Genomic DNA, 27,371 nt, shown 5'->3' on the forward strand with positions numbered 1-27,371 from the left:
AGACACAGCTGCACAGAAAGGGCTGGCCACTTCCCAGGAGGGTGGAGGGCCTGATCTGGCTCAAGGAGGGTGTGAGTTGGGGGCATGGCAGGCTGAGGGCCAAAGGACCTGGTGATGAGCCCACTGTGTAAAGGTGAAATTCAGCAAATCAATAACGTAATTAGACTTAGCTAGTTCACAGTTTAACTCAACGCATAGCTCGCTATCTAGCCACCTGTAATTAAACTTGGTTTGCAGTCAGATCCGCCCTGATATTCAGCTGTTTCCTCTTTGTTTTCCCCTCACTGGTTAACGTAAGAACTCTGCTTTGTTCCCTTTCTCAAGGCTACCTATACCCCCTTAATCCATTTAATTTGCTGAATCCTATGTAACCTGGAAAGGGCAACTTCTTAATCCTCAGACTATGGGACACTGGATCTGTTTTGCAATCCCTTTGCAGTTTTTACTGGTGACACACCAAGCCCCAGGCTGAAGTGGCCGGTCTGAGTTGAGATGAGTTGAGATGACCGAGGAGAGGGTTTAGGGTGGAGGGGGCTTGTAGGGGTGGTTCTCAGGGCTGGGGAAGAGGAATGAGCAAGCATTCAAATGACACCAACACAGCAGGTGCTGGGAGGGAGGCAGGAGGCTGGAGATATGGAAGGTTCTTGAGCTCAGCACTGCCTTTGCTGAAGTGACAAATGTGGGAGCATGATCATGGAGGATGTGGAAACAGCCAGGGGGCTCTGGTCCTGAGGCAATGTGGGGCTCTGAGGTCCACCCTGTCCCTGCCCTGACCCACTCTGTGATCTGGGAGAGCAAGGGGAAGAGGGGCTGCATTAGACAACTGGTCCACACAGCCTGGGGTCCTCTGACCCCTCTGGGGGTCTCAAAGGCAGGAATAGTTTGTGAGCTGGTGTCAATATCCCTCCAAGCTGGCTTCTAGACACTGTCTGTCCTCGAGGAGGCCATCCAGGCTCATGGAAATGTCAAGTGCCTGTCCTTGCTCTGGGCTGACATCACCTCTGCTCCGCACGGGAACAAAGCGCGCGCTCATGCCGAGCCCGCTGGGAATGGCAGTGATCTGTGTTCTTGTTTGGTTTCAAAACAGGGGGCCCAGAAGGAAGAACCATGAAAGATGCCCTTGTTGGAAGAAACGTTCGGGGGCCCATTTGATAGCCTCGCTCTGGGCTTTGGCTGACAAGAGGCAAGAGCCACAACTCTTCAACGTCTGGGTTTCCAGGGGAAGTTGCAAGTAGCGTCTGCTAGTGCGAAGCCCCAAGTGGAGCCTTCATTATACATTAGTGTGCGTGTGTGTGTGTCTGTGCGTGGTGGGGAGGGAGGGGCGGAGAGCTCAGCTCATGCTTTTGTAACGTGTCCCAGTCAATTTCCACATCTGTAGGACAAGGCAATCCTTACCTCTGGCAGCTCAGACATGTCAGGCCATCTTATTAAGAAGTAGGTTGGGTCCTCATTTTACAGATGAAGACACCGAGGCTCAGCATGGTCCAGTCACTTGCCCAAGGTCACACAGCGATTTACTTCTTCATTCATTCCACACATATGTGAAGGGCAACTACGTAGCTGGTACCGACCTTGGGGCCGGGCCCAATGGATTAAGGTAGGCAAAGTCCAGCTGTCGTGGTGAGACAAACACAAGTAAGTGAGCAAGGAATGTCAGACAGCGAGTTTCTGTGAAGCAGATTAAAGGGAGATGGGGCAGCACAGCCGGGGTGGAACCAGGGAAGGACTCTCTCAGGAGGTGCCGAAGCCTGACTGACGGGAGCCATCCGAGTAAAGAGCAAGATCAGGTGCTTTTCCCTATGACGTCAATGTCTCATTGCCACAGCACTAATGAGGGGGTGCCCCCACCAAAGTGCAAGCGCTGGGTCGTGAGAATTAGAGAACTAGACAAAGGCTGGGTCGTGAGAATTACAGAACCAGACGAAGGCTGGGTCGTGAGAATTCGAGAACCCGATGAGGGCTGGAAACACCAGCACAAACCCTAGTGAAGATGGCCCACGGGTGTCCGTGGAGCTCCTGGACTGCCAGCTGTTGCCACTCCTGCCCACCTGCCTCTGGCCTGGGACAAGCAGTGGCAACCGAAGGCCAGGCCCCATCTAGTCTGACTCAGGCCAGAGCCTCAATCAAGCCTGTGACTAAGTCCTATCCTGTGAGGGAAGCAAATGTCTTCAAGGGACAAGCGGACACTGCAGCAGGCAGGTGGCTTCTCAGTTCTATTTGATCCAGCCTCAGGGAAACTGGGCGCCCTCCCCACTGACACCGTGGGGCAGGGACCAAAGGCTGGAGAGGGGCTGCAGCTGGCTCCTGGCGGGGTGGCGGCAGTCTGCCACCTTGTGTGTCACAGAGGGGCGGTGACTGGCCCACAGCTGTGCAGCTTTGCCTGGTTGCTTTGGTTCTTTTCCTTGTCCTGACCCTTTTCACTTAAATCCTAAAACAGATTCCTAAGCTCCCTCTCTGTTCCACATCTTACTCCACTGGCCACAGGGAACCCGGAGGCTGAAACAGTGCCCCTCTCACCTCCAGGAGGCAGGCTCAAATGGAGCTGAATGACACGGAGGTCGGGAACAGGGGACACAGGGCGAGCAGGGCAGTGCTCTGCCCCACACCTAGGGCAACGCGGGTGCTGGGAGACGTCCTTGGGCCTAGGGGTGAGGGCCATTTGTGCCAGGGACGACACCACCCACCCGTCTGTGCCTCAGTCACTCATCGGAGACATGGCACATGCACCACCTCCCTCTGGGGTGCTGGGCGGACACCGTGACTCCAGAAGGGCTCAGGCTAGCAGTGGTCATCCGGACTTTGCGGGAGGACAGATCCTGAAAGGCAGTTCTGCCGGAGGAGGCCCCTTAAAGGCCCTTCCCAGCAGAGGGCAGGGAGGCATCTGGGAGCCCACCACCCAAATGTTGAGCTTGGCTTTGTTCCTAAGCCATGGGGAGTTTCCACGTTAGTCGCAGGCTCTCGGGAGAGGACAAGTTAAATCCCAAAGAGCAGGAAGCGGCACTTTATGGACTGCTATTTATAGAATATACTCCACCCAAACAAAACCCAAATAAAGCAAAGAGCCCCCTGAACGGCCACTAACTAGGGAGAGCTCTGTCCTGGTGACCAGAAGCTCTGATGGCCCCACCACGTCATTACTCGCAGTCAGTAAAAGTAGGGGCGGCACCACAATCCTGCCACTGCCCAAGGGGCCTGGACAACCTGGCCTGCAGCGGGAACTGTCATGTCTCCAGATGTGTGGGGACCTGGAGGGAAGCCAGGTAACATAGGACTCTCCCTTGGGCTGAGGGCGGAAGCCCCGGGGGGCCGTCAGGAGGTGGGGTTCACATCCCAGCTCTGCCATCCCCAGCCTGGGGAGCTGGAGGGCAGGAGGCGCATCCACCTATAAGGGCCTCGTGCTACTCGAGACATGTATAAAAGCACTATTAACACCTTCACGTTTAATACCACCACTTATTGTTTCTTTATTGCGGTAAAAAAGTGATTCCATTTCTAGAGATGAAACAGCATCACTGAGACATTCTTGGAAGAGAATCCCCTTTGTTTCCTAGCCTTTGTGACTAATTTTAAATCCGTCACCTGAAGAACAGACATGGCTTCGTAGTGGAGGGGGAGTGAGGGCTCTGCTGAGACTCGCATTCCTGCTGCTTGTGCCACACTTCCGCAGGGAACTGTGTTCTGGGGCCACAGAGCGAGCAGGGCCTTGGAACCCGCCTTGACTTTTCGGAGTCCAAGCACACAGGAGGCTGCCTCGTGGGGCAGGAGGCGGGGAACTGGGGAGGGGCCCGCCGAATCCGGGAGGCGTTGGGGCCTAACAGGAGGTCTGTTCTGCTCCACTACGGACCGACCATGTGACTTGGGAAAGCTGTGAGTCTCCTGGGCCTACTTCTCCTCTGAAAACAGGAATACAAGCCTACTGACGGCACCCCTGCCCATGGAAGGCAGAGAACACGTGTAAGACATTCTAACTCAGGGCCCAGGCCAGCCTGGCCCTCTGCAGCCATCCCAGGCCAACACCCCCCTGGTCTTCCTGACCATTTACCGCTGACAAGTGGGCAGACCCAGGAATGGGCCCAGGGGCGGCTACAGGCTTCGAAGGGACACACACCAACCTGGACACCACTCTGGAGGCTGGAGAAGGGGAACCACTGCCTAGTGGGGAGGGGGCACACTAACAGTGGCCACAGGCTCTTCCAGGAGAGGTTGGCTAGAGGGGCATGGCCTGGAGAAAGCAGTGCTGGGTCTGTGACATGAGGGTCACAGGAGAACCTCTTCCCCTTCTGGCCCACACGAGGCCATCAGGGCCAGCTCAGCTTCCACACCTGCGCCTTTGTTCTGAGAAATGGAGACAGTCCTGGCTGCCTGAGGGGTGGCCACCAGCCCCTGTACAGCGACAAGGTATACCCAAGGGGTCCAGTCTGCACTGGCGCTGAGAGGATATTCGTACAGCAGCAAGAGCGGGGAGCTGAGAGTATGGTGCCAACAGAGGGCTGACTGGCACCCACTGGCCCCCATGGCACAGGTAACGGGCAGGACAAAAACCATCCTGCCCCAGAGGTGAGCCCCTCGTCCCCGTGCAGGATCCTGCCGGGCTGCATTCCCTGGCCCGGGCTACGGTGCTGTCATCACGCTCTGCTCGCCGTGGTCCACACTCCAGAGGCGGTAAAACTCAGCAAAGTCCACATAGGGCTCCACACGGCCGTCCTCTCCCGGCGGCAGCGAATGGGCGGGCCGGGAGCGGAACAGCCCCCCGTCGGAGCTGGAGCTGCTGCTCTGGGTGTGCGTGTTGGTGGACTGCAAGGTCAGGGTCGGGCTCTGGCTGCGGAGAGGACAGGGGACAGCGTCAGTCGGGGGGGGGGGGGTGTTGTACTTTCTAGCCTGGGGACAGAGTGGCCCCTGCCTCAGGCCACAGGCCTCTCTGACAAAGGAGCCAGCCCAGCCACACGTCCTTCGGAGGAGATGAAAAGCTATATGTGGCTATTTACATGAACCAGAATCAAAATGGGTCACTCAGCTCCGGCACTCAACAACCCTGCGTGGCTGGTGGCTGCTGCAAAGGACCCAGAACAGCCCCCGCTTAGAGCAGCGCTGCGAGCATGCGCACATTCCAACCTCCGGATCCAAACCCCACAGATCACAGGTGGCAAGAGCTCTTCTCCCAGAAAACCCTCCTTGCGCCATCCTTCTCATTCCCCCTTCACCAGCTGGGTGGGGACGGGTCCCCCATGTTCTCAGAGCTCCCTGGGCACCCACCCTGTGTCACAGAGCACGGAACAGCTGGGAATTAGCGGCTGGCCCACCATCCTGCAACTCCCAGCACCTCCGAGCACCCAGCACCAGCCCAGCCCACAGCGGGGCCCGTCCTGCTCAGACGTGGGATGGGGGCAGGGAGTCAGAGGCGCAGGAGGATGGCGGGGTCTCCCGCTTGGCCTGGACCACTGCTAGCACCTCTGCCTCTGTGGACACAGCTGGGGGCTCCCTCTGGGCAGCGCTGCAGGCGTGGGAGGACCACCCTACTGCTCTCACTAGGGATGCCCGTCATTCAACTGACTGGCAGGTCCCTCCGGCCCACAGTGGTGGTGGCAGCAGCAGCAGCATGGGGGGCAGGGAGAAGGGAAGGCCCCCCCTGTAGGAGGAGGGAAACAGAGCCACTCCCTTTCTGATGACCTTCCCAATTGGCCACATCTTCTGAGTGGGCTGGGTGTGGCATCTCTTATTCCTGCAGGGCTGGAATGTGGAAACCAGATCCTGATCTCCTGATGTGGTGGGGAGGTGGGGGGAATACATTCCACAGAAGTGAAGGGGGTGGGGTGGACCCCAGACGTGTGGCAGGTCTAAATGAGAAGGGAGCCTGCCTGCCCCACCCCCAGGCTCCAGACCCCCTGCCGCCCACCGACCCCGCCCCCCCAGCCTTCAACTAGAGAACTCACTTCAAAGCTAAAATTGGCTCTGACGAGCCAGTACAGGCCGAACAATGTCCCCTAAGACTGGATGCCATTGGGGAGGCCACCCTACATCACACACTTCAAGACAGGAGAGGAGAACCTTCCCATTCAACGAAAACTAACACGTGAGACCTGAAAGCAAATGGTCCAGAAGGCTGTCAGCACCAGCGGCCTGTCTCCTCTCTTCCTGCCTCACCACGTGGCCCCAGGAAACCTGCACCTCTCCTAGGTTCAGCTTCAGTGAGCTGCTGGAACCTGCAGTGCCGCCCTTTCCTGTCCCAGCCTCTAGGGAGGCCTCCACAGGGAGGGACGGGGGGTATCTAGAGGTACAGGACCCCGGGGCATCTCATCCAACATCTCTCAGCCACAGGGCTTGGCCCCATGGCATTCCTGTTCAAGTACAAGGGCCGTCCCCAGGTAGCAGGTCCGAGAGTGGCTGGGGTGGGGGTGAGGGCTTACTTGGTGAGGGTGGGGGTGGCTTCGTCCAGGGTGGAAGCGCTGTGGGCTCCATTGACCAGCTGGCCCTGAGAGGGCATGACGAGGGAGAGGGTCACGCTGGTCTTGCTGGTGCTCTGGCTGCTCGAGTAAGGCACAGACACGGGGTACACGCGTCCTCCTGCGGCTTTGGGAAGAAGAGAGTGGTGGGCCACAGCAAGTGGCGGTGGTGGGGGGACAGGTCTGCTGCAGGGCCTGATGGGGGCACTGTCTGAGGGCTGTGAGAGGAGGCGGTGCCCAGCCTGGCTCCCCAAGCTACAGCCTGGCCCTCTGCCCCTTGGGACAGATAAGGAGGGTCCCATGGCAGAGACTCTTCCAGGCCCGGCAGCACAGCACCACCGGTGCTCAAAGCAGGAGGAGAACCCAGTGCTGAGCTGTCGGGACAAAAGGGTTACTGCCTGGCTTCCCGTAACAAAGCTTTGATCCGAGGGGATGAGTGTGCTCCTAGGTGAGGCTGGCCCCACAGAAATATGGCTGCACTAACAATAAGCTAGAGAACTTCCTAACCGTGGCCCGCGGGCGAACAAAGCCATCTGGGCATGCCTGAGTGCTAAGGCTTGCTTGAAAACAGAAGGAAGAAATGCAGCCCCAGGAACGGAGGGTCTGGATGCTGAGCGGCGCAGGGAGGGAGTGCAGACAGAGTGACTGTGTCACTTTCCGAGCAACTTGATTCCAGAACTAAAACGGCAGAAGCAAAGCATCTCGTGCTTGCCCTGACATGGCCCAGGGACAGAACCAGGCTTTGGGGACCTTCTGTCCACATGCCTCGCCTCGTGTAGGTAGGTCTCTTCTCGCTAGAGTCTCAGTTTCCTGTTCTGTAGAAAGGGGTGCCATCTTCTTCAGGGTAGTTAATGAGGACTGCAGGAAACATGTAGCCAAGTGCCGGGCATAGAGTGGGCCCTCAGCCAGTGGGAGCCATGGTCCCTATCGTGTGGCCTGCGGCTCTGCAAGCACTTTGCACTGAGGTCCTTCGGGACGTAGCCAGGGCAGATGGCATTTCCTCATTTCACAGACAAAAGGGAAAACAAACAAAGGCAGCTCAGAGACCTTGAAAGTCAGAGCTCAGATGGGCACTTGCAAACCAGGCCTCCAATACTCACCTCCATTCCAGGCGGCACAGCCCCCGGCCTCCTCCGCTGTGCACCCACCTCTGCCCCAGGGGCCTCCCAGGCGGCTTCCGGTCCGCACTGCACACTCACCTGGGGCCTGGGATGCTGTGGGCTGGCTCATTTCACCCAGCGGGTAGCCAAAGTTCCTGACCAGCAGGGTCATGTCCTCGTGCCGCGGGCAGAACTTGGCACGCTCCCCGCCACTGGCGAAGGTGTCACCGTGGATACGCTTCACCCGGTCCACCACAGCCTGGGCCACTGCATCCAGGGAAGTCTGCTTGGCGAACTCAGTGTCAATCATGGCAGCGATCTCCTGGGGGCGGGGGGCAAAAACCTGGTGAGAAACAAGGGGTCCCAGGACTGTGCCAACAGCCTAATCAGGACACTTAGGCGTCACCAGCCAAGCAGGTGAGGAAAGGCCCCACCAACTGCAATTTGAGCTTTTCAAGGTAATCCTTCTGGAACTTTCTCATTACAATATGTGTGACCTTGTGGCCTCTCTGATTGTTGGCTTCCACACCAATAAAACGGGGATAATATCCACCTCACCAGGTTCTTATAAGGATTAAATACCACAAAGGATGTGAGGGCACTTTGGGGACCAGCATAAATGATCACTATTATTAAGTTTTCTTTCCTAGAACCAACTTATTGTAGGCTATGATAGGCCAATTTTGTCAGAAAATGAGGATACAAAATGAAGGCGGGTCCCTCCCCTCAGAGAAGTCCACTGTCCAGTGCATTCTAGAACCCAGTAGAAGTCAGTATATAATTCTATGGTGAAGACCAAAGAAAAGAAAAAACAAATCACACTGACAATAAGATCAAAAACACAAACACAAAGTTCTCTACGTGCTGGCTGACCAGAGTCTCTTGGATGTAGGGGCGAAGGGGCAGGTAATAGGAAATGGCCTGGGCCAGTCAGAGTGGGCTCAGCTCTCTCACTGACCCGCTTTGTCACCTCAGACATGACCCCGAACTCTGTGAGGCCCAGGTTCTCTAATTGCTGCCTCTTCTAGGAGGTTACAAAGCTACTGGAAGGAATGATAAGACAAATAGGTGAAAACCCTTGAACACAGGTATCAGGAGACAGTTAGGCACAGAAGACTTTTTCCTCATAATTTCTCATTAGCAAGGACAGAGCAGAAAAGGTTACCTTCTTACAAGAGTCACAGATGTAAAGAGAAACATGACCTGAACTTATCTGACCAACCCAGCAATCAGGCTCAGGGAAAGGCAGCTTCCCTTCAAAATCATCCTTGAAGTGACCGCTTTAGTGACGACTGTCTGACATGTCCTCCAAGGAGGCTGAGGACCTATGTTATCACACAGAGCCCTCATCACAACCCCACAAAGGCAGATGATATCCTCTTCATCTTGGAGACGACAACAGACTGTAAACTATCCGCAGCTGAGAGGGCCGAGAAGGACCGTGGCTGGCGCGACTCCGTGGCCAGCGTCCTGCGTGGCGCCACAACATTCCTGCACCCCTTCCACAGCCCAGGGCCCTTCAACAACAGTCTCCCAAGCAACGCGGGCCCGTGAGAATTCACGTCCATCTCACCCTCTTCCCTTCAGGCTTTGCTCAGGGCTCTGGGGACCGACACTGCCTCAAGGCCAGGAGCAAAGCTTTGGGTGGGAGGGGTGTTCTTGGAGCTCTGGGCTATTGCTTCCCCAGCTCTGAACCCAGAGAAGATGTCTGCAGACGGCATTTGAGAATCAAAGCTCTGGGTCCCTGAGCACTTGGTCGCTGAGCAGGAGGGCTGGCTGGGTTCCCAGGGGAGCACAACACCCTGCAGTCTGGCCAGCCGCACTCTGCCAGGGCCCAACTCACCTGGTTGGCCTGCCCAGGCCCATGGGCTGCCTCCAGGGCCTTGTACAGCCCCTCAGACATCAGCACCAGGAAGCCAGTCACCCCGTCCAGGGGCTGTGCACCGTGGATTTCGGGCTCTGCGATGATTGGCTTGGACTTGGCAGCGCTGGGGGAAGAGAGTGGAGGGGAGAGCTGTGCTTGGAATGGCCCCCACGGACATTGATTCTGCTAAGGGGCAGAATCTACCCCAGAATGTAAAATAAAACACATCTGACAAGAGGAAAAGAAAGAGAGCAAAGAGAAAACCAGAAAAACAGACCTAGCTTCTGAGGGCAGCTACTAAAATCAAGCCCTCAGGGCCAGAAAAGCCAGAGGGCAGCTGGGGTCAGGAGGGCAAAGGTCAAGTGCCCAAGTTGGCCCCGCACCGCATCTCCTGTCCACAGAGCCTGGCAGCAGCAGGGGAGGTGGGACAGCGAGAGGGTAGGGTTCTCTTTTAAAAGCCCACTCCTCTTGGGCTCCTCCAAAACAAAGGTCAGGCCGACTCAGACCCCACCTACACGCTCTATCTGCACTGAGGTCATTTTCTGATGCCCTATCAGGGCTACAAGTGTCAAAAAGTTCCCGCAGGTGTGGGCACACAGGCAAAAGGATCAGACGATACTGGCAACAGTATTTGGAAGAGCCAAGTCTGGAAACAGCCTGACGGTCCATCAGTAGTGCCCTGTGAGTGCTGACACAGCCACAACTGGAATGCTAGCAGCTGTTACCAGGATTGCCACCAGCCTGCATGGGAGGTATGCAGAAATGGAGGAATGGGCACCTCGTGGAGAAAGAGTGTGCCGGACACTGGGAGGGGTAGGCCAGCGCCTGTGTGTTTTGAAAAGGATGCCCACCCCCGCCCCACCAAACACACACACTTGTGCAAGCGCACAGAGACTCTGCACAGCTTCTGGGGAAGGTGTCCGGCTTGGGGTGGGGAGAAGATGGACTTTGCATGGTATATCCTTGGCAATGTTTGCATTGTTTTAAACCACATGTGCACTTTCCAATAAGGCAACAGTACCCCACACATGAGAGACAAAAGTTTCCAAACTCAACTGCAACTCCTGTGAGTGAGTTCTTCCTAAGGCATGACGAGGTCTGGCGTCTGCTGAGGGGGTCTTTGGCACGATTTCTGCACAGCTCTGGCTGTGACACTGAATGTCCTGGTGGGTCTGTCTGTCTCTCTCTCTCTCTCTCTCTCTCTCTCTCTCTCGGTTAGGAATGTGCTCAGAACTCAGGCTGCCTGGGTTTAAGTGCTGCCTCAGTGCACAGCTAGCCCCGTGACCAGGCAGGCTACCTAATGTCACCATGTCTCAGTTTCTTATATGAAGCTACCTTTGAGGCAATAACAGCACCTACCTCGTAGGGCCGAGTGAAGACTGAATAAGAGAACCTACGTACAGAGCTGTGCATGGGCTGGCACAACAAATGCTCACAGTTATTATCACTGCCCATGTGCTGCTTTGAGCACAGGGTGGCAGCCGGAAGGGCTGTGTCCTTGGAGGGAAATGCACGATTCGTCTCGCGCCTCCGCCCTGGCTCCAGCCATGGACAGCACGGACCAACAGGCCTTTGGTCTGTCCCTATCCATGCCAGGCAGCTCAGGCCCACCCTGCCCTCTCCCACCAGGCCCTATGGCACAGTTGCTGCCCTTGGCTTGACCCCCTGCCAGCCTAGCTCTACTAACCCTGACTCCCAGTCTGCTGGGCTAGATCCCACACCAACCCCTTCTGCCCCTAGCGCCGCCTGCTCTGCCCAGACAGGGGCAGCGGGCTGGCCCCACCTGAGCAGGTCGATGTCAGTGTAGCCGTACTTGACCTTGTAGTCCCCAATGCGCCTGGTGCTCTCCTGCCCGCAGAGGACCCCCACTTGCTTGATCTTTCCCGCGTCCAAACCTACCAGGGGAAGAACGAAGACAACTTCAGACCTTGTTCATACTATAGGACAAAAGGAAGGGGCCACAGACACGTCCACGCAACGAGGCACCGAGGACCCACTGAACAGGAAATGAAGTCACACCAGGCGCCTTAGAGAGAGGCTACACCACCATCCCGTGTCCCTGGGCCTCATCCCCATCAGGACGCCCCCTCACTCGGAGCCCCTCCTCCATGCTCAGTCAGAGCCCATCCGGCACTGCCCCGCATAGCTGCCCGGAAAGGGACGGAGTGGCTATGGCAGCGGCCGATCTCAGGACTTCTTTGGTCCCTCAGTCTCCAGCAACGCCAAGTACTCTTGGAAGCATTTTACACACTTTAACTCTTTTAGTCCTCACCCACCCTGAGGTAAGTGTTACTATTATCTCATTACAGAGACGGGGAAACTGAGGCACAGAAAACTTGAGTAAGTCCCAAACATCACCAACTAGTAAGTGACAGAGCTGGGGCTCAACCCCGGCAGGCTGGTCCCAAGCCCAAAGTCACAGCCCATCCACTTCATGCCTTTGTACATGACTGGCAAGAGGGCAAGGGTGAGCCACGGAGGTCCCCTCCCACCGCTGACCCTTGCCCGTGTCCCCCAGTCACCCAGCTGTGAGAGGCGGAAGAGCTCATCCTCGTTCTCCGTGGTGTGGTCCACGTTCAGCTGTGTCACCTGTAGCCCGTCCACCGTGGATTTGCATAAAAGTGCACGGTTCGTACCTACAGCAGAATTTGAGCAGCTGAGCAAAGACTGAGCACAGGAAGAAAAGGCCATGTTTTGAAGAGAGAGAGAGAGAAGGCAAGTGGAAATCCCTGAAACAAGCAAAGAAAATGGGCTCAGCCCACTGGTGAGTCAGCAGCCAAGGAGCGCTGATGATATTAAGGAATTAGGTTAAACTTTCCCAGTGCCATCGTAGGATGATTGTGATGTGAATAAGAGGCCTCTTCTCCAGGGAGACGTACTGAAATATTTACAGATACCATGCCATGATGTCTGGGCTTTGCTTCACAGCAATGTGGGGACAAAGGGCTACAGACTAAATGAGACTGGCCACGAGGAGCGAGCTCCTTGTTGGGGTTGGGGCTAGGCACGCGAGGGCTCAATGAATGCTGGTCACTCTATTTTTTTACATTTTTGAATTTTTTCCACAACGAAATCTTAAGGAGAGGAAGAAGAGAAGAGGGAAATTATCAGTGGGGTCTCTACAGAGCTCCTACAGTAATCTGTGCCCTGGGGGTGCGGCTTCCTCAGGTTCCCAGAGGGCCCCTTCTTTGCCCACAAATCCCACAAAATGTCCCGGTGGCCCCTCACCTGTGGCCCACACCCAGCCCATCTCACAGGCCTTCCTGGGATGCCGCGTGGGTCTTCCACAGCCAGCAACCTCTTCTGAAAGAGGAAGCCACTGAGGAGACCCAGACAGGCGACAACTCCCCCAACGCCACAGCCAGGGGCAGCATGGGAACTAAAGCCGGTTGCCCACCCCCCAGCCAGTACTTCCAACTCCCCCCACTGGGACCGAGACTCTTGTGGAGTAACAGGGACACCCATCCAACGGCCTCGGCAGACTCGGGCTGAAGGTCCTACGTGCCTGGAAAGCAGATTGTCCAAAGAACGCACAGATCCCCGAAGCTGACCTTCTCTCCCAGGCCTCCCACCCCGGGACAGACAGGTGACTCACCGACATTGGCGACGTAAAGCTTGTTGTTGAGAAGGACCGCCACCACGGCCATGGCCCCGCCAGAAATCTCCCTCTCCAATACCTTGAGTCTTTCGAGGATCTTCTGATATTGAGGAGGCAGCTGGTGCTGGGGGACCCCCTATAAGCCATCACTGGGGGTGAGAGCAGGCCGGGTCTTCAGAGACCACCTCACCAACCGGCCCCTCCCTCAGAGCAGGGGTGTGAGGGCCTGGCCAGGATGGGAGCTGCACTGCAGCTCCAGGCAGGCTTCTCCAGGAAAGCCAGAGATGACCCAACTTATCCCATCGGCTCTGAAAGTGCTGGTGGGTGATGTGTGACAAGGCTGTGGCCAACTTCAGGGCAAGGACTGACCTGAAGGGCTTCTCCTCACACCCTTCATGGCCCACCCCATGACGAGCCTGAGCAAAGCTACCGACAGCAGGCCAGGGAGGCCCCTTGGAGGGGACCCCACTGTCAGGAACTGTCTCCCTAATTGCTGCTGCTCTGGCCCAACAGTATCAATGGCCTGAGAAGGACATGGCAAATGAATCTTTGCTCCTAGAAAAGCTGTCTTTGGGGTGCTTCTCCCCGGGAGCAGGCTGGGAGGTCACCTCTGGCAGCTGGGACTGGAGGCTGGCCTTCTCAGCTAAAGCATCATCAATGGACTCCAGGAAGCTCCTCTCCACCACGTCGAAGGCCTGGAGGCACAGAGAGGACAGGGGCAGGGCCAGGGCCGGCTCAAAACACCACCACCACCTGATGCCGAAACACCCCCAGCAGCCAAACGGGATCACGTGCAGGCCACCATGTGACGGGGCTTTGCGCGCGGCACTGCGGAGCGACCGAGAGCTTAAGGTTACGAGCTTGCAGTCAGGCCACCTGAGGGTGAGTTCCAGCCCTGCCACTTGCCAGGTAGCAGTCTCGGTCTCTTCATCTATGAACAGAGACAGAGGTACGTGCTGTTCTGAGGGTGACCGAGCACTCAGTACCTGGCTCAGAGTAAACCTAGGTCAGTGACAGCTGGTGTCATTACTACAGCCTGTGGACCTCTCGACACTGGGCACGCTGCTGCCTTTCCTGGGGGACCAGCTGAGAGTCCCTGGCACAGGGCAGGCTGCTCTGGCCCTCGGTGCTGACGCAGGAAAACGGCTGAGAACAGGTTTCAAGGCATAGGAATCCACCCTCATCATCCTAAGTGCCTCCCGACATGCTTCCAAAAGGAGGTGCAGGGGAGAAAATCTCCCAACAGCAGCGAGCAGAAAGGCAGAGCTGGCGAAGGAGCCCCAGCCAACCGGAAGTGAGCAGGTAAGGCCCAGGGTGCCGCAGCGGCTGGAGGCGAGCACCTGAGCCAGGCCTGAAGGAAAGGGACCATCCTGAGCCACCCTCAATCAGCCCCCCACTACACCCTTTGTCCCCAATTCCTCGTTGCCCGGGACTATCTCCTCCGGAGCCAAGCCAGTCGTGGGGAAGCGTCGCTGCTGACTGCCTGCTCCTGGACTTCAGGAAGCGGGCGCCCCTGCCGCTGGGCGAGGCTCCGGGAGCTGGGTCCTCCCCGCAGCCCGGGCTCACCCCACACTTTACAGGTGCAGGGCCCAGTTCTGGGGAACACGACCCACCGGGGCTGCACCAGTACCTGCAGCAGCACACGCCGCACGTCAGCCTCTGCGTGCTCAGCACTGAGCTGGCCCAGCAGGAGCTCCGCGGACAGCCGCTGGGCCACGAAGTTGGTCACCCGGTTGCCATCGTAGCCGTTGAAGACCCCATACAGGAAGCAGTTGTTCTCACTCCTGACAGAAAGAGGCAGGAGGCAGCCTGAGACCAGGCACTCAGAGAAGAGTGACACCAGTTCCAGAGAGAATGGGGAGAACGGAAAGGAATTAGGGGAGAGCAAAGATACAGCAGCTGCGGCTTCAGGCGCCCACCTGGGTGGCCCCACTTTGACCATCATTTCACTCTGGCCATGACCTTTGGGGATGCTCCCTGACCCACTGTCGCAGGCCCTACGCTGGCGGAGGTCTACATGTGGAAGGGACAGCAGCGGATACCACCTCGCACGGGCCACACCTCACTGGCAAGCCCCATGCAAGACAGTTGCAGAAGTGCTGCCTTTTCTTGCGTGCAAACCTACTGCCAACGCCCAGGACAGTACCCCTGGCACTCTCACCTGAACTTGAGCCAGTTGTCCTCCAGCGGGTGGCTCTCAGTGCCCTTGCCATCGGCAGAGTAGCTGCGGTTGGAGGCTGAGCCCACTCCAGAGAGGTGGCAGAGCGGCAGGTCATCTGTCCAGCTTGGCTGCTGCTCCTGGGAGGACACCAGAAAATCATGAAGTGTCACCTCCTCCTCCAGGGCAGAGCCCACCTCACCTTCCTTTTCTTCCCCAACAAGAGCCCAGCAGGCCCAGAGCACCCCTCAGAGGGTGGTGCATCCTTCTGGAAAACAATGACACTTGTATGAACAGACATCTGCCGAGGGTTTGCAAAGCAAATGAGACACACACACAATGAAGCAAACTTTTGGCCGAAACTCTGGTGGCTCTGACTCCAATCCTTTGGGCACTGGTTAAAAGTGCAGATTTCCAGGCCCCACCCCCAGAATGTCTGATCTTGGCGGGGTTCGGGATATCTGCACTGTAGGCCGCTCCTCCCAGGTGACGCTGACTCGGGCAGCCCAGGAGCTGAGAAATGAATTTATAAGCTGGTATCTGTCACAATCACTCTCCCTGGCACTGGGGGCCCCTGGCCCCCATTCCACCCACTCCCTGCCACTTTTCCAGCAGTGCCAAATGCTAGCAGTGCCCTGCTCACACCCCCCTCTTTCCCTATATGAGGAACACCCTCCTTGTCAAGCAATTCTCCACGTCCTTCGGGACTCTGGCACCGAGTCACCACCTCCAGGAAGCCTTCCTTCAGGAAGATGCTCCCCAGGCTTGGTGGGCAGCCTTGTGAACGCCCCCTCCCCTGGTTCCCTCACTCCTGCCTGTCTGTGTTGGACCCCTATCTGACCCCACGGATCTCAAACGAGGCCACTCAGTACAATTACGACAACAGAGCTCTACACACACACACACACACACACACACACACACACACACACACACCCCACCCCCACCTCTGTCCAGGCCCCAGCCCAAACAGATTCTGAATTTCCTAAATCTCCTTGGGGTGCACTCTGAGCACCGGCACTTTTTGAAGCCCCAGAAACGACTGTGACGCAAGGCCCAGGTACGACTGACCCACTGCCTTAGTGAAAGCGTCCCACACCTGGCCGCCACACAACGCCCACCTGAGGACTGGGCGTGGTTCACAAGGGCATTGCCTGGACCACCATGCTGAACCGGGGTTAACGAAAACAACTGGGAGAATCAGCGTTCAATTGCAAGAATAAAATTTGGATTGAAAGCTTTATTGAAATATTAAATACGCACGAGTGCTGGGCACAACTTCTTACAAATTACTAGTAACAGTCCTCAAAAAAGGATGTGAAAACCACTTCACCGGGCTTCTGCAATCACATATGTAAAAAGCCTGTGGTTAGCTTCCGTGGCAAATTTCCTCTTGTATTTATTTACATACTGACGGGGAGTGCCTTTCTGGCTCTCCTTTTTTTCCAATTGCTTCAACACTGCATTTATTCTAGCACTTCAGTTCTGTGCTTTGCACCTTGGTGCATCTTCATGGGGCGTGGGAGTTGGTTTTTATTTTTAAATTCACATACATAGTAGCAAAATGGACGTTTTTTAGCGTGCAGGTCTATGAATTTTAAACACATAGAGGTTTCTGTAACTACCGCCACAATCAAGATACAGGGCAGCCCCAACACCCCTAACACACCCGCCTGTTGCCCCTTTGCAGCCACGCCCTCTGGACCCCTGGCAACAACCAACTTGCCCTCCATCACTATACGGTCTTTACAAGAATGTCATAAATGAATTAGGCAGTGCAGAACCTTGCTTTCTTTTTATTGGGATAAAACACACCTGACATTTACCACCTTAAGTGTACAGTTCCATGGTATTAAATACATTCATTTACATTGTTGGGCAACCATCACCATCTATCCCCTGTAACTCTTTTCATCATCCCAAACTGAAACTCTGTCCCCATTAAACACTGACTCCCCATGCCCTCCCCCCAGCCCCTGGCAACCACCACCACACTCTCTGCATCCAGTCTGTCCCTCGCTATTGCAGAGCAGTAGTCCATCGGATGGGTATAGCACACTTTATCCATTCCTCCACAGAAGGGCATTTGGACTTTCCAGGTGGGGGCAATTATGAAGAGAGCTGCTTCATAAGATTTTTGTGTGAACAGTTTTCATTTCTGTACGGTAAATACCTAGGAGTGACGCTGCTGTGTAACTTTTTAAGAAGCTGCCAAACTGAGTAGTGCACCATTTGCGTTCCCACCAGCAATGCCCAAGGGTTCCAGTTGCTCCATCTCCTGACCACGTGGTTTCTTTCTTTCTTATTTTCTTTTTCACTTAGACATTCTAAAAGGTATCTGGTGTCTCACTGTGGCTTTCATTTGTACTTCCCCAATGACAAACAGAGATGTGCTTATTCGCCATCCACATATCTTCTTTGGTGAAGTGTCTAAGTCTTATGCCCATTTTTAAATTGGGTTGTTTGTTTTCTTAACTGTTTTGAGAGTTCTTTATGTATTTTGGATAAAAGTCCTGTGGAGGAAATGTGATTTGCAAAGATTTCCTCCAGTCTGCAGCTTGTCATTTCAGTCACTTAATAGTGTCCTCTGCAGAGTGAAAGAATTTCGTTTTAATGAACTTCATTTTACCAATTTTCTTCTCTCCTGGTTCATGTGTTTGGTGCCATGTCCAAGAACTCTGCACAGGACACAGAGATCTTCTCCTGTGTTTCTTCTAAAGGTTTTATGGTTTTACATTTCGTCCTGTGATCCATTCTGAGTTAATTTCTACATAAGACAGGAGGTTTAGATCAATTTTTTTTTTTTTTTTTGGTATATGTATGTCCAATTGTTCCAACACTGTTTGTTGAAAAGACTACCCTTCCTCCATTGAATTGCCTTTGCACCTTTGTCAAAAACAAACTGGCCACACTTGTGTGGCTCGATTTCTGGTCTCTATTCTGTTCCGTTGACCTATGGATCAGATCCCTCCACCAGTGCCATGCTCTTGATTACTGCAGCTTTATACGGTAAGTCTGAAAATCGAGTAGTGTGATTCCTCTAAATGTACTCTTTTTCAAAATTGTTTTGGCTATTCTAGTTCCTTTGCTTTTCTGTATAAATTTAAAAATCAGTTTGTATTCACAAGAAAATCTTGTTGCGATTTTCATTGGAACTTTTAAATGTATAGATAAATTTGAGGAGAGTTCTGAGTTCTTTGCTCAATCTTGCAATCCATCAACATGGTATGTCTCTAAACTTATTTATGTCTTCTTTATAGGACTTTTTTTTTCTTCAACTCACACAAAGGCTAAAAGCTACTGATGCCTACTAGTAGCCACTGAAAACAAAAAAACATGACTGAAACAGACTAAGGGAAAAGAAGCGGCAAAAAGAGCTGAAATTCTGTTCGGCTCCTTAATGTGGGGCATTTAACACTTGCAGGTGAAGCTCCAGCAAAAGAAAAACCGCTTCCCAGTAACACAAAATTGTTTCTAGCTCTAATCTTGACTTGTCTCATTTTAAAAGCAATATAAATGGCTCCCTTAATATAAGTGTGAATTTAAGCCTTTGGAACCCACATGTAACATTATGCAATTAGAGTACATTCAATTAAAACATACACTCATTCAACAAACAGTAACTCCACATTTACAAGAGGCTGGCATTACTCCAGGTACTGGGGACAGAGTAAACAAGAGTCCTTGTTGGAAGACTTCTTTCTAGGGAGAGACTTCAAACATGTAATACAATAAACAAGGCAATTTTAGACAGCGACATGTGCTACGGAGGAACAACATCAGGGTAACGGGACAGCGAGAGGCAGGGAGGGCTCTTTAGATGAGGTGGTCAGAAGAGGCCTCTCTGGGGAGGTGGCCTCTGAGCCAGACCTGAATCATTATGGGCAGTGGCCATTTCGGAAAGAGCCTTCCAGGCAGAGGGAACTGCATATGCAAAGACCCTGAGGTAGAAAACAAAATGTGTCAGATTTAAGAAAGTGCAAGAAGGCTGGCGTGGCCTCTGCAGCGAACCGAGTCTTGCTGTGTTCGTGCACATGTGTCTAGGTGGAGACAGTGTAAGGCCTTCTGTGCCACGGAAAGAGTTCACTGCCAAGGAATTAATGATTTTTCAAGGAACTGAGTTGTTGCCGACCACGCCCTAGGTCTTAGATCTGATTAGGACCTCACGGTCCATCACCAAGGACCTCACAACGTCTCAGACAACATGGCAAAATAAATTTCCCAAAGAAGCTCCTTTTTCTAGGATCTGTCTCCTGCTCCAACTGGAATGAAATCAAGCATAAGACTCAGCAGAAGCACAAAAGCATCTCCCTAGTCAGGAGTACCCTGTGTCCTCCTCCTGAAAAGATGGGCCAAGACACCAATACCCAGCAGCCGAAGTGCCCCAGCTGTTTTAAAGCACGGGAGGACATTTCCACTTTCTAGACTCCTGTCTGAGATTAAAAATGAGATGCAGATGGACTGAACTCGCCCTCTGCGTTGAACAACACAAACGTGTTGCCCACGATGCAAACCCTGTCATCCGTGCAGCAGTCCTCGTGCCTCCTCTGCCATTATCTAACTCCCCCAAGGGTCACAGGAAGGCTTCCAGGGACTTGACTATTTCCAACAAAGTCATACCTTCCAGCAAAATATAGGCATTACCCTAGCAACGGACAGGCCCACTGGACATGAAGGGATACACATAAAAGCCTGTGAATTCATTCGTCTTTCATAAGGAAACAAACTCAAACGGATGGCTGAGGAACGTGCCACGTCATTGCGTGGTGGCACAGGAACAATTCATCTAAAAGCATTTCACGATGGGAGCCACAACTTGGCTGTCAGGCGTGGGCTGACGTACTGACTGCTGCTGCCGTACTCAGGTGGCCTGAGAATAACAAGCCCTCCCAAATCAGAAAAACTGTGTATATGACAGGGGCCAATCCACTTAACAAGTGCCTTGTTCTTCAGAAGGTACTTATGACTAGTGTCTGGATACTTCTACAATGTTAAGTGCTTTTTTTTGACATCTGATTTTCACAATGTTGAGCTTCCAAAATTTGGGAAATATGTTATTTTATTAACTGGCAATTGGTGTCCGGGTTAGTGTGTATGGACAGGCTCCAGTGTCACTGTTTATTTAAGGATAGCCTTTGTCCATTCCTGATTAAAAAAATACCCAAGAAAACAGTAATTGATGGATACTTCTTAACATGCCATTTGTGTGTATACGTCAGTCAGTCCTAAAGCCAGCACTTTAGAGGGGAAGCACAGGAGGCATTCTCATTAAGGTCAAGAACACGGCAAGAATGCCCACTGTCTCCATTACGTAACATATGCTCTCCTTTTTCCTAATTGCTAGCCCATGCAATTAGACAGGAAAAAAGGAGAGCATATTGGGAAAGTAGAGTTATCTCTATTTGTAGTTGATATGCTAGTATCTGGGAACCCTACAGAATTAATGATAAAACTAACTCAAATAATTCAGTAAGCTGGCGGGATAGGAAATTAATACACACAAATCAACAGCCTTCACATACTTAAAGAAAAGATGGGCATATAGCCTCCATGTGAAAATCCCTCCTTGCTGTCAACTAAAACAACAAGGTCTTTTTCCTGCGAAGTTCTAGCGAGTTAGTCTCCCCCAGCCACACTCCTGTACAGTTTTTAAAACCTGAATTTGTATTGGTTGGATTATCTCTTCATGCTTTCATCCCAATCCTCCGGCTTGTTGACTTGGTTTTGAATCTCACCCTTTGATAAATTAACAATCTCACTCAGCTGTCTATCTTGTACAGATAAGGACTTCCAGACAGTGTTCCAAATGCTTTCTAAAAAACTGTGACCAGAACAAAAAGCTTTACACTTCTGGCAGGCGGTGTCCACTCCAAACACAGGATGGAAGTAACACCTCCACCAAAGGTTTACTCTGCTTGAAAGGCCAGATGTATTTTGGGGCTGCAAATGAAGAGGCCACTGACCCTGGAGTTACAGTCACAGAAGCAAGCACACACTTTAAAATAAACCAACTATTTATATACATGAACCTTGCTGAGCAAAGCTCTACTTATTTCACATTGGCACTCTTTAAACATTAAGTTCCTAACCAATTTGACATGGTGTGCTATCAAAATAAAGAAATTTTTTTTAAAAAAGTACCCAAAGAACGTATTAAAAAGTATCCATGGTGAGGCAAGGCTTCCCCCTTTTCTGTTTTTCCAAGTCCTTTCCATCCCCAAAGGCCCTGCTTAAATCTGACTGATGCCAGCGGCCCGTCCACTCACCATCTTCAAGAAATTATCCACTTCGCATTTTCCTTTAGACAGCCACATTTTCTTTTACTCAAATGATTTCATTTTGAATGTAAATTTTTTCCGTATTATAAGTGGAAAAGCAATATTTGTCTTATCTTGAAGATAATAAACAACAAAAACAAAACAAGTTTATTAAATTCTAGTTGAACCTACTGCCTGCTGTGGACTTTGAGCTGGAGCCTGGTTCTCTCTGTTAACAAAAAAGGGAGATTAGCAAGAATCAGACAGGCGTTACAGACATACTAGGACCAAACCAAGTCTTTCTCTTGATATCAGAGAGTTTGAAAGAGAAGTGAAATGCAAGTGATCTCCTCCACATGTAATGATGAGTTTTACACCATCACACACCAAACCACCTCACTGGATGTGGCCCAGACTCTGGGAAAATACTGCCGAAGGCCATGGAGCCCCTTCCCAGAAATCCATCCCTGTGGCCTCACCATGCATGACAGGCACCCTGCTCACTGGCCCTTCCTACTGGCCTTCTGGCAACTCTCAGGTATAGCCTGGTAATGTTAATTAGCTACCTTCTTTTACTGGTCCAAAGACACGTACTTTTAACCTTTTAATAGCTCTGAAGTTGGTGTGTTGCAAGTTATTTAGCATGCGTTTCTCTTCTTACTAGTACATACAATAATGACGTGTCTTTACTATTAACGGTGTCTTAGATCCAGTGACATCTGGGCAATTTCTCAGCTACGTACTTACAAGTACTCTTTCAGTGGAAGGCCCTGCCTACAATGCGGTCCCAACGCCCTCAAACATTCAATAACTGGTCAGAGAATTCCAGGAGGTTCTTCCATACCCGTGTGGGAATGGGAGTATGTGGTCCTCCCCGATTTCAGCGGGGGCCCCGATATTACTCTTGAAGCAGGGCCCAGTTAGGACCCCATAGTAGAGGCTTCACCACATCCCCAGCTTCACCTTTCCTTGACCTATAGCTTAGTAATAGATTGCTGCCCTGCGGCTTGAGCTCGGAATGTCCCCTGTCCCAGTTCCCTGCTTTAGAAAATAACCCTGAAACTTATGACTAATATCCTTATGCTTCTTATCACAATCTCCGTAGCCGAGCATTATCGGCTGCTGCGATTATTGTTCCTGGGTTGCTGATGCCACCGGAGAACCACGGTGCCAGAGGGAAGGCTCCATGCACCCCCGGAACCATCACATAGCCTCTGGAGGAACGCCCAGGTTTTCCCTTAAATACCCCAAGCTGGTCTGAGAATGTGAGGCAGGTGTTGGAGGTGTTAACCCGCTGCCTTCTCAGACCACTGGTGCTCTGATAATAAACGCTTATTCTACGACCCACTCCTGGGTCGGTCTGTTGGCTGAGCGGCGCAGGCACCCGGGACTCTGCCGCCCTCTGGTTTCCCTCTCCCACTGCTGCGCCCATGTTCCCCACTTCTCCACCTCCATGAGGATTACCCATACCAAGCAGCCCCTGCTGATTCTGTTATAACCCACCAGACTGCCACGTCTCTTGCTTCCTTCCTCCATATTTCTGAACAATTTTCAGAAAGGTCATGGATTTTCTATTCACACAAACCACCCACCCCTCCACCCCTGCCCACACTGATGCATACTTTCTCCCACGCCCCAAATGCCAGACCTGCCAGCACCAACCAGCAGCAAGTGGCACTTCAACACCCAGGACATGAGTCGGCCAGGAAGCTGAGAAGGGGGCGTCTCATGCTCACACAGGCTCGTCATAGAGCTGAGTCTATGCATACATTAGTGAGCACAGCCCACCTTAACTCTTGGATGGCTTACAAATTAGTTGTGTCAAAAAACCGAATTCTGATTTGACTGTGTAACGGAGTTCCAAACTTCGTATTTTGGTATGAAAAGTTTCTATAGTGATCTAATTGCATCTAACCTGTCAAGGGCGCCACAAACACCTTGTGCACATACATTGAAGCATTAGCTCCCCATATACATATGTGAGCACGTCACATAAAAATAGTCCAGTAAAGTCCCCACAGAGACTCATCTCAAACTCCTGGGCAGCAGAAGTAGACAAAGCATGGTTCCAAGTTCAGGGCACAGCTTGAATATCAAATTATAGTATGAAAAGGCCGAGTGTTTTGTGGTGAAAGCACCCAAATTCCTTAGAGGCAAAAAGGAAGCTCAGAAAGGGAGAATAATGCCCCAGGAAGGTGGCTGAGGGTGGGGGCTGCAGTTCTGGCTCCCCAAAAAGCTTAAAACATCCCCTGACTGCTGCCTTCTCTATCTCTCTGAATGACCCCCTTTTCCTTCCGTGCTTCTCTGGGCCAGACTCCACTCTAGGGCCCCTACCTCTCTCACTAGGGTTGTCATCAAAGGTTCTCTATGTTTTCATCACAAATATAGTCCGAATACATTCTTAAAGGGGCTACTAATGATTGCGGAGCGCTGTGTGCTACAGCAGCTGGACCACATTCTGCCAACATATGAGACGGTTGTAGGTGATGGATGGCCCAATGGCTGTTTACATTTTAACGGGTAACGTTTACTTTAATGTATGTTAAAAAAAATATATAGCTAGCACCTGTAATTTTATAGATATAATTGCTCAGGATATGTCTAAGTTAAAAAAATTTGATTTCAAGTTTATTATTATTTTTAAATAATTAAGTAAATAATAGGACAGGCAAAATCAAACTCTTGATTCTCCCTGCCCTCTGTGCACCCCTCTTCCAGGATGCCCCACCTCAGTGAAGGGCGCTGCTGTGGCTCCAACTGAAACCTTGTAGTCCTTCTCGACTCTTCTTCCTCTGTCACACACCCCACATCGGATCCGTCAGCAAATCATATCAGTTCTTCCTCCGAAATACAGCCAGAACCCAGTACTTCTCACCACTGCTCTGCCATTGCTCGGGCCCAGCCTCTGTCAGCTCACATCCGGACAAGCGTGAGTGCCACTCAGCAGGGCCCAGGCTTCTACTCTTGCCACGCAAGCGCTTTTCCACGGAGGGCTTTCTCCGATCACAAATCACATCACATCATGCCTCTACTCAAAACCAGCCGAGAGGCTCACGTCACACTCAGAACAGAATCCACAAGGCACTTCTTCCACGCACTCCACTCCAGCCACACTGGCCTCCTCCATGCTTCCTAAACAGGCAGGCCTTTGCATCCCTGTTCCCTCGGGCAGGAACACTCCCTCCCATGTCCCCCACTGCACCTCATTAAACGTTGGGGTCTTCCCTACATGCGGCCTGAAATGGCTCCTCGACCATTCTGTGTGCCGAATATTCTCCACAGAACCACCTGATGTGATGTGATAATTATCATATCTCATCTGTATTTGTGCGGTTTACTTCTGTCTCCCTCCCGAGAGTGAGGGTAGTGCCTCCTGAGCCTTCCCGGTACCTGCCACATAGTGAGTGCTCAGTGACATTTGACATTTGAGAGAATGAACCATAGGGAGCAGAACTGAAGGTGGAACCTCACAACTGGAGCGCGATCGTGTGCCAGGCTAGGAGTGTGGCATGTCAGTTCACTTAATACTAACAACACTTCTGGAAGTCTTCTCGGTTGGGGAAACCACGGTTCAGGAATGTTACGTGACTTACCCAAGGCCATACAAGATTCATACTCTGTTTTATCTGGCTGCAAAGGGCCTAGGTTCTTTTGAACACATCAAACTATCTTCAAAAGCTCTTCTTTTCTTCAAAAGATCTTTTAAAGTACCACACTGCCTGGGGACGAAAGGCGCAACTTCTCAGGATGTCATTCCACTAAGCACTCTGCCCGCTGGCCCCAGCACTCCCTTCCAGCAGCATGTCAGCAAGTCCCAGCCCTTCCTGCAAGCCTGCACTGGCCCAGTCAAAGCAGGCCATCCACAGCCCCTCAACACACTGCCACTAGAGTGCCTCCCACATTGTGTTAGCGGTATGTGGCTCCTTCTCCCAAGCTCAACTGCAAATGGAACAAGAGTGTGTACGTGCCTTACTCATCTTCATATCCCCAGGCCCAGGAACCACAGACTAGCGGTCCTCACAGCCATCTGCTGAATGGGTGTCTGAGCTGCTCTTCCCAGACTCAGAACAACAGAGGGCAGGACAGCAAGCCTCACACACTCAGACATCCTGTGAGCAGAAATGTCCCTCCCACAAGGTGGGAGGGGCCTTGTGTAGACATCTGTCATCCCTTTGCTTTCATCAAGATGCTATGTGCTTAAAGCTAACTAACCTATATTTCAAAGATTCCACCACCACCCAGGAATACATTCTGGAGCTAGTAAAGCTCACCTTCTGTCTAACCCAAGTTCCTTGGGCTCCATCGCGCCTACACGGGAGGGAAGCTGGCAGCCAGTCTCCTCAGCAAGCCAAACCAGCCGACAGCAGTTATCACTTTTAGCATTTGCCACACGTTGCAGCCAGTGTTTCTGGAATGTTTACAATGGGGACATTTACACAGGGGCCCTGCCCACTGGGAGCTTACAAAGCAAGAGGCCAGGTCTACCTAACCAACCCAATGACAAGGCCGACCTGTCAAGTAGTTAAATAAAGGGGGGCAGCCAAAGGCGTAGGAAGAGAGCTACCCCCTCCCTCCCACTGGGAGTTGCTGTCCTGGAAGAGCAATTTCAGAGTCTACACAAAGCCTGTCATTAATACGCAGCAGTGAAGGTCATCCCACACACACACACATTCTGTTGCTTCAAGACCCTCCAGGGCAGGACGGCCACTGTTGAGCACTAGACCTGGCTACAAATGCTTTCCTCATTATTTTACAAATATTTACTGAATGCCTGGCACCTAGTGGTGGTAGGTGCCGATGGCACTATTCATTGTACGGGTAGATCACAAGTCCCTGTCCTAAAGGAGTTCACCTTCCAGTACAGGAGGCAGACGCGTCCACAGGCAATTACAACAGACTGCTGTGTCTGGGGAGGACCCATGGGACCTGCACCCAATCCTGGCAGGTCAGAATAGGCCCATGGTGCCAACGTGTGTGTGCATCTATGTACATGTGTCAGGAGGATCCAGGGGCTGGAAGACATCAGCTACCAGCCCATGAGAGTCCAGACTGGGAGTAGGGGTGAGTCTCAGGACAATCCTCCCACTGCCTGCGCTCTCCTTGCAGATAAGGAAACCGAGGCGAGGCGGTTCGAGGCACAGTGAGATACAGCCAGGACCAGAACCCAGGCGGCCTGACTGCGGCCATTCCTTTGGTACAGGTTACAGGTTAAGAGCGTTTCTGGAATGACTGCCGGATTTTCATTCCGCCTCTGCCTCTTACCAGCTCTGTGGCCTGGGGCAAATGACACCTCTCTGTGCCTCAGTTCCCTCATCTGTAAAACAGGAATCACAGGACCTATCTCATAATGCTGTTAGGAAAATGAAACTTACAATGTAGAGCCATCGGCACAAAGCCTGGGATAAAAGTGGCTGTGGCCGCTATGATTATCATCCCACGACTGCTCAGTGCCGGGGTGGGCTCACCACCCTCGCTCTCTCCGCTGCCGCGAGGCCATAGTCCCTTCTGGCTCCAGGCTTCCACCCTCGACGCGCCCTGGATGCTACAGGGGACGCCAGGGCTGGGAATCCGAGCCCCCGACGGCCGGGCACACGGCGCTCACGCGCAGGGCTCGCGGGGCCGCGCGCGCCCCTATCTAGGGAATGAGGGGGCGGCCCTGGAGAGGGGAGGGCGGCGGTCACATCCCGCCAGGGACACAGGTAGGCGGCCCAAGGCAAAGTGGGAGCGGCGCCTGCACCCGACAGGCCTCCCCCCTCCCTCCCGGTTCCCAACCCCCAGCCCGGGGAGCGGGTCTCTTCCTCACACTCTGCAGCAGGCTCCTCCTCTGCGCCGCCATCTTGGAGGGACCCGCGGGCGCGCCCGCCTCCCCGCGGAGCAGACGAGAAGGGCGGCTAGAGCGGCCTAACGCCGCCCGGAGGACGGCGCCACCGGGCAGCGTGCGCCCAGCGCCGCCC

At 53.0% G+C, this 27,371-nt stretch overlaps 1 protein-coding gene across 2 annotated transcripts; it reads right to left on the reverse strand.

Annotated features, from left to right (window-relative positions):
• Positions 1-3,439: 3,439 nt before the first annotated feature.
• Positions 3,440-27,371, reverse strand: TAB1 (TGF-beta activated kinase 1 (MAP3K7) binding protein 1). Of its 2 annotated transcripts, none has more exons than XM_019734467.3 (11): positions 27,221-27,371; positions 15,164-15,300; positions 14,633-14,786; positions 13,611-13,697; positions 13,000-13,138; positions 11,927-12,040; positions 11,188-11,299; positions 9,384-9,528; positions 7,640-7,862; positions 6,405-6,567; positions 3,440-4,819 (listed from the first exon to the last, which is right to left on the reverse strand). In XM_019734467.3, exons 1-11 carry the CDS (start codon positions 27,251-27,253, stop codon positions 4,612-4,614), a joined length of 1,515 nt encoding a protein of 504 aa, XP_019590026.1. In that variant the 5' UTR covers positions 27,254-27,371; the 3' UTR covers positions 3,440-4,611. The 2 variants fall into 2 exon arrangements, with proteins under 2 accessions (XP_019590026.1, XP_019590027.1); XM_019734468.3 differs by lacking the exon at positions 27,221-27,371 and adding an exon at positions 25,011-25,136.

Source organism: Rhinolophus sinicus, chromosome 1, assembly GCF_057876585.1.
Source record: "Rhinolophus sinicus isolate RSI-liver-muscle chromosome 1, RSI-T2T, whole genome shotgun sequence".
Classification (NCBI taxonomy): domain Eukaryota; kingdom Metazoa; phylum Chordata; class Mammalia; order Chiroptera; family Rhinolophidae; genus Rhinolophus; species Rhinolophus sinicus.

What these genes read in the sequence shown, in the direction of transcription:
- TAB1 (XM_019734467.3), bottom strand. Translation starts at nt 27,253, where the DNA reads ATGGCGGCGCAGAGGAGGAGCCTGCTGCAGAGT. An exon ending in TGCGGCGTGTGCTGCTGCAG is followed by an intron (nt 13,698 to 14,632) that starts GTACTGGTGCAG and finishes CTGTGCCTCCAG; the next exon opens with GCCTTCGACGTGGTGGAGAG. An exon ending in GCCACCCCCACCCTCACCAA is followed by an intron (nt 4,820 to 6,404) that starts GTAAGCCCTCAC and finishes TCCTCTCCGCAG; the next exon opens with CCAGAGCCCGACCCTGACCT.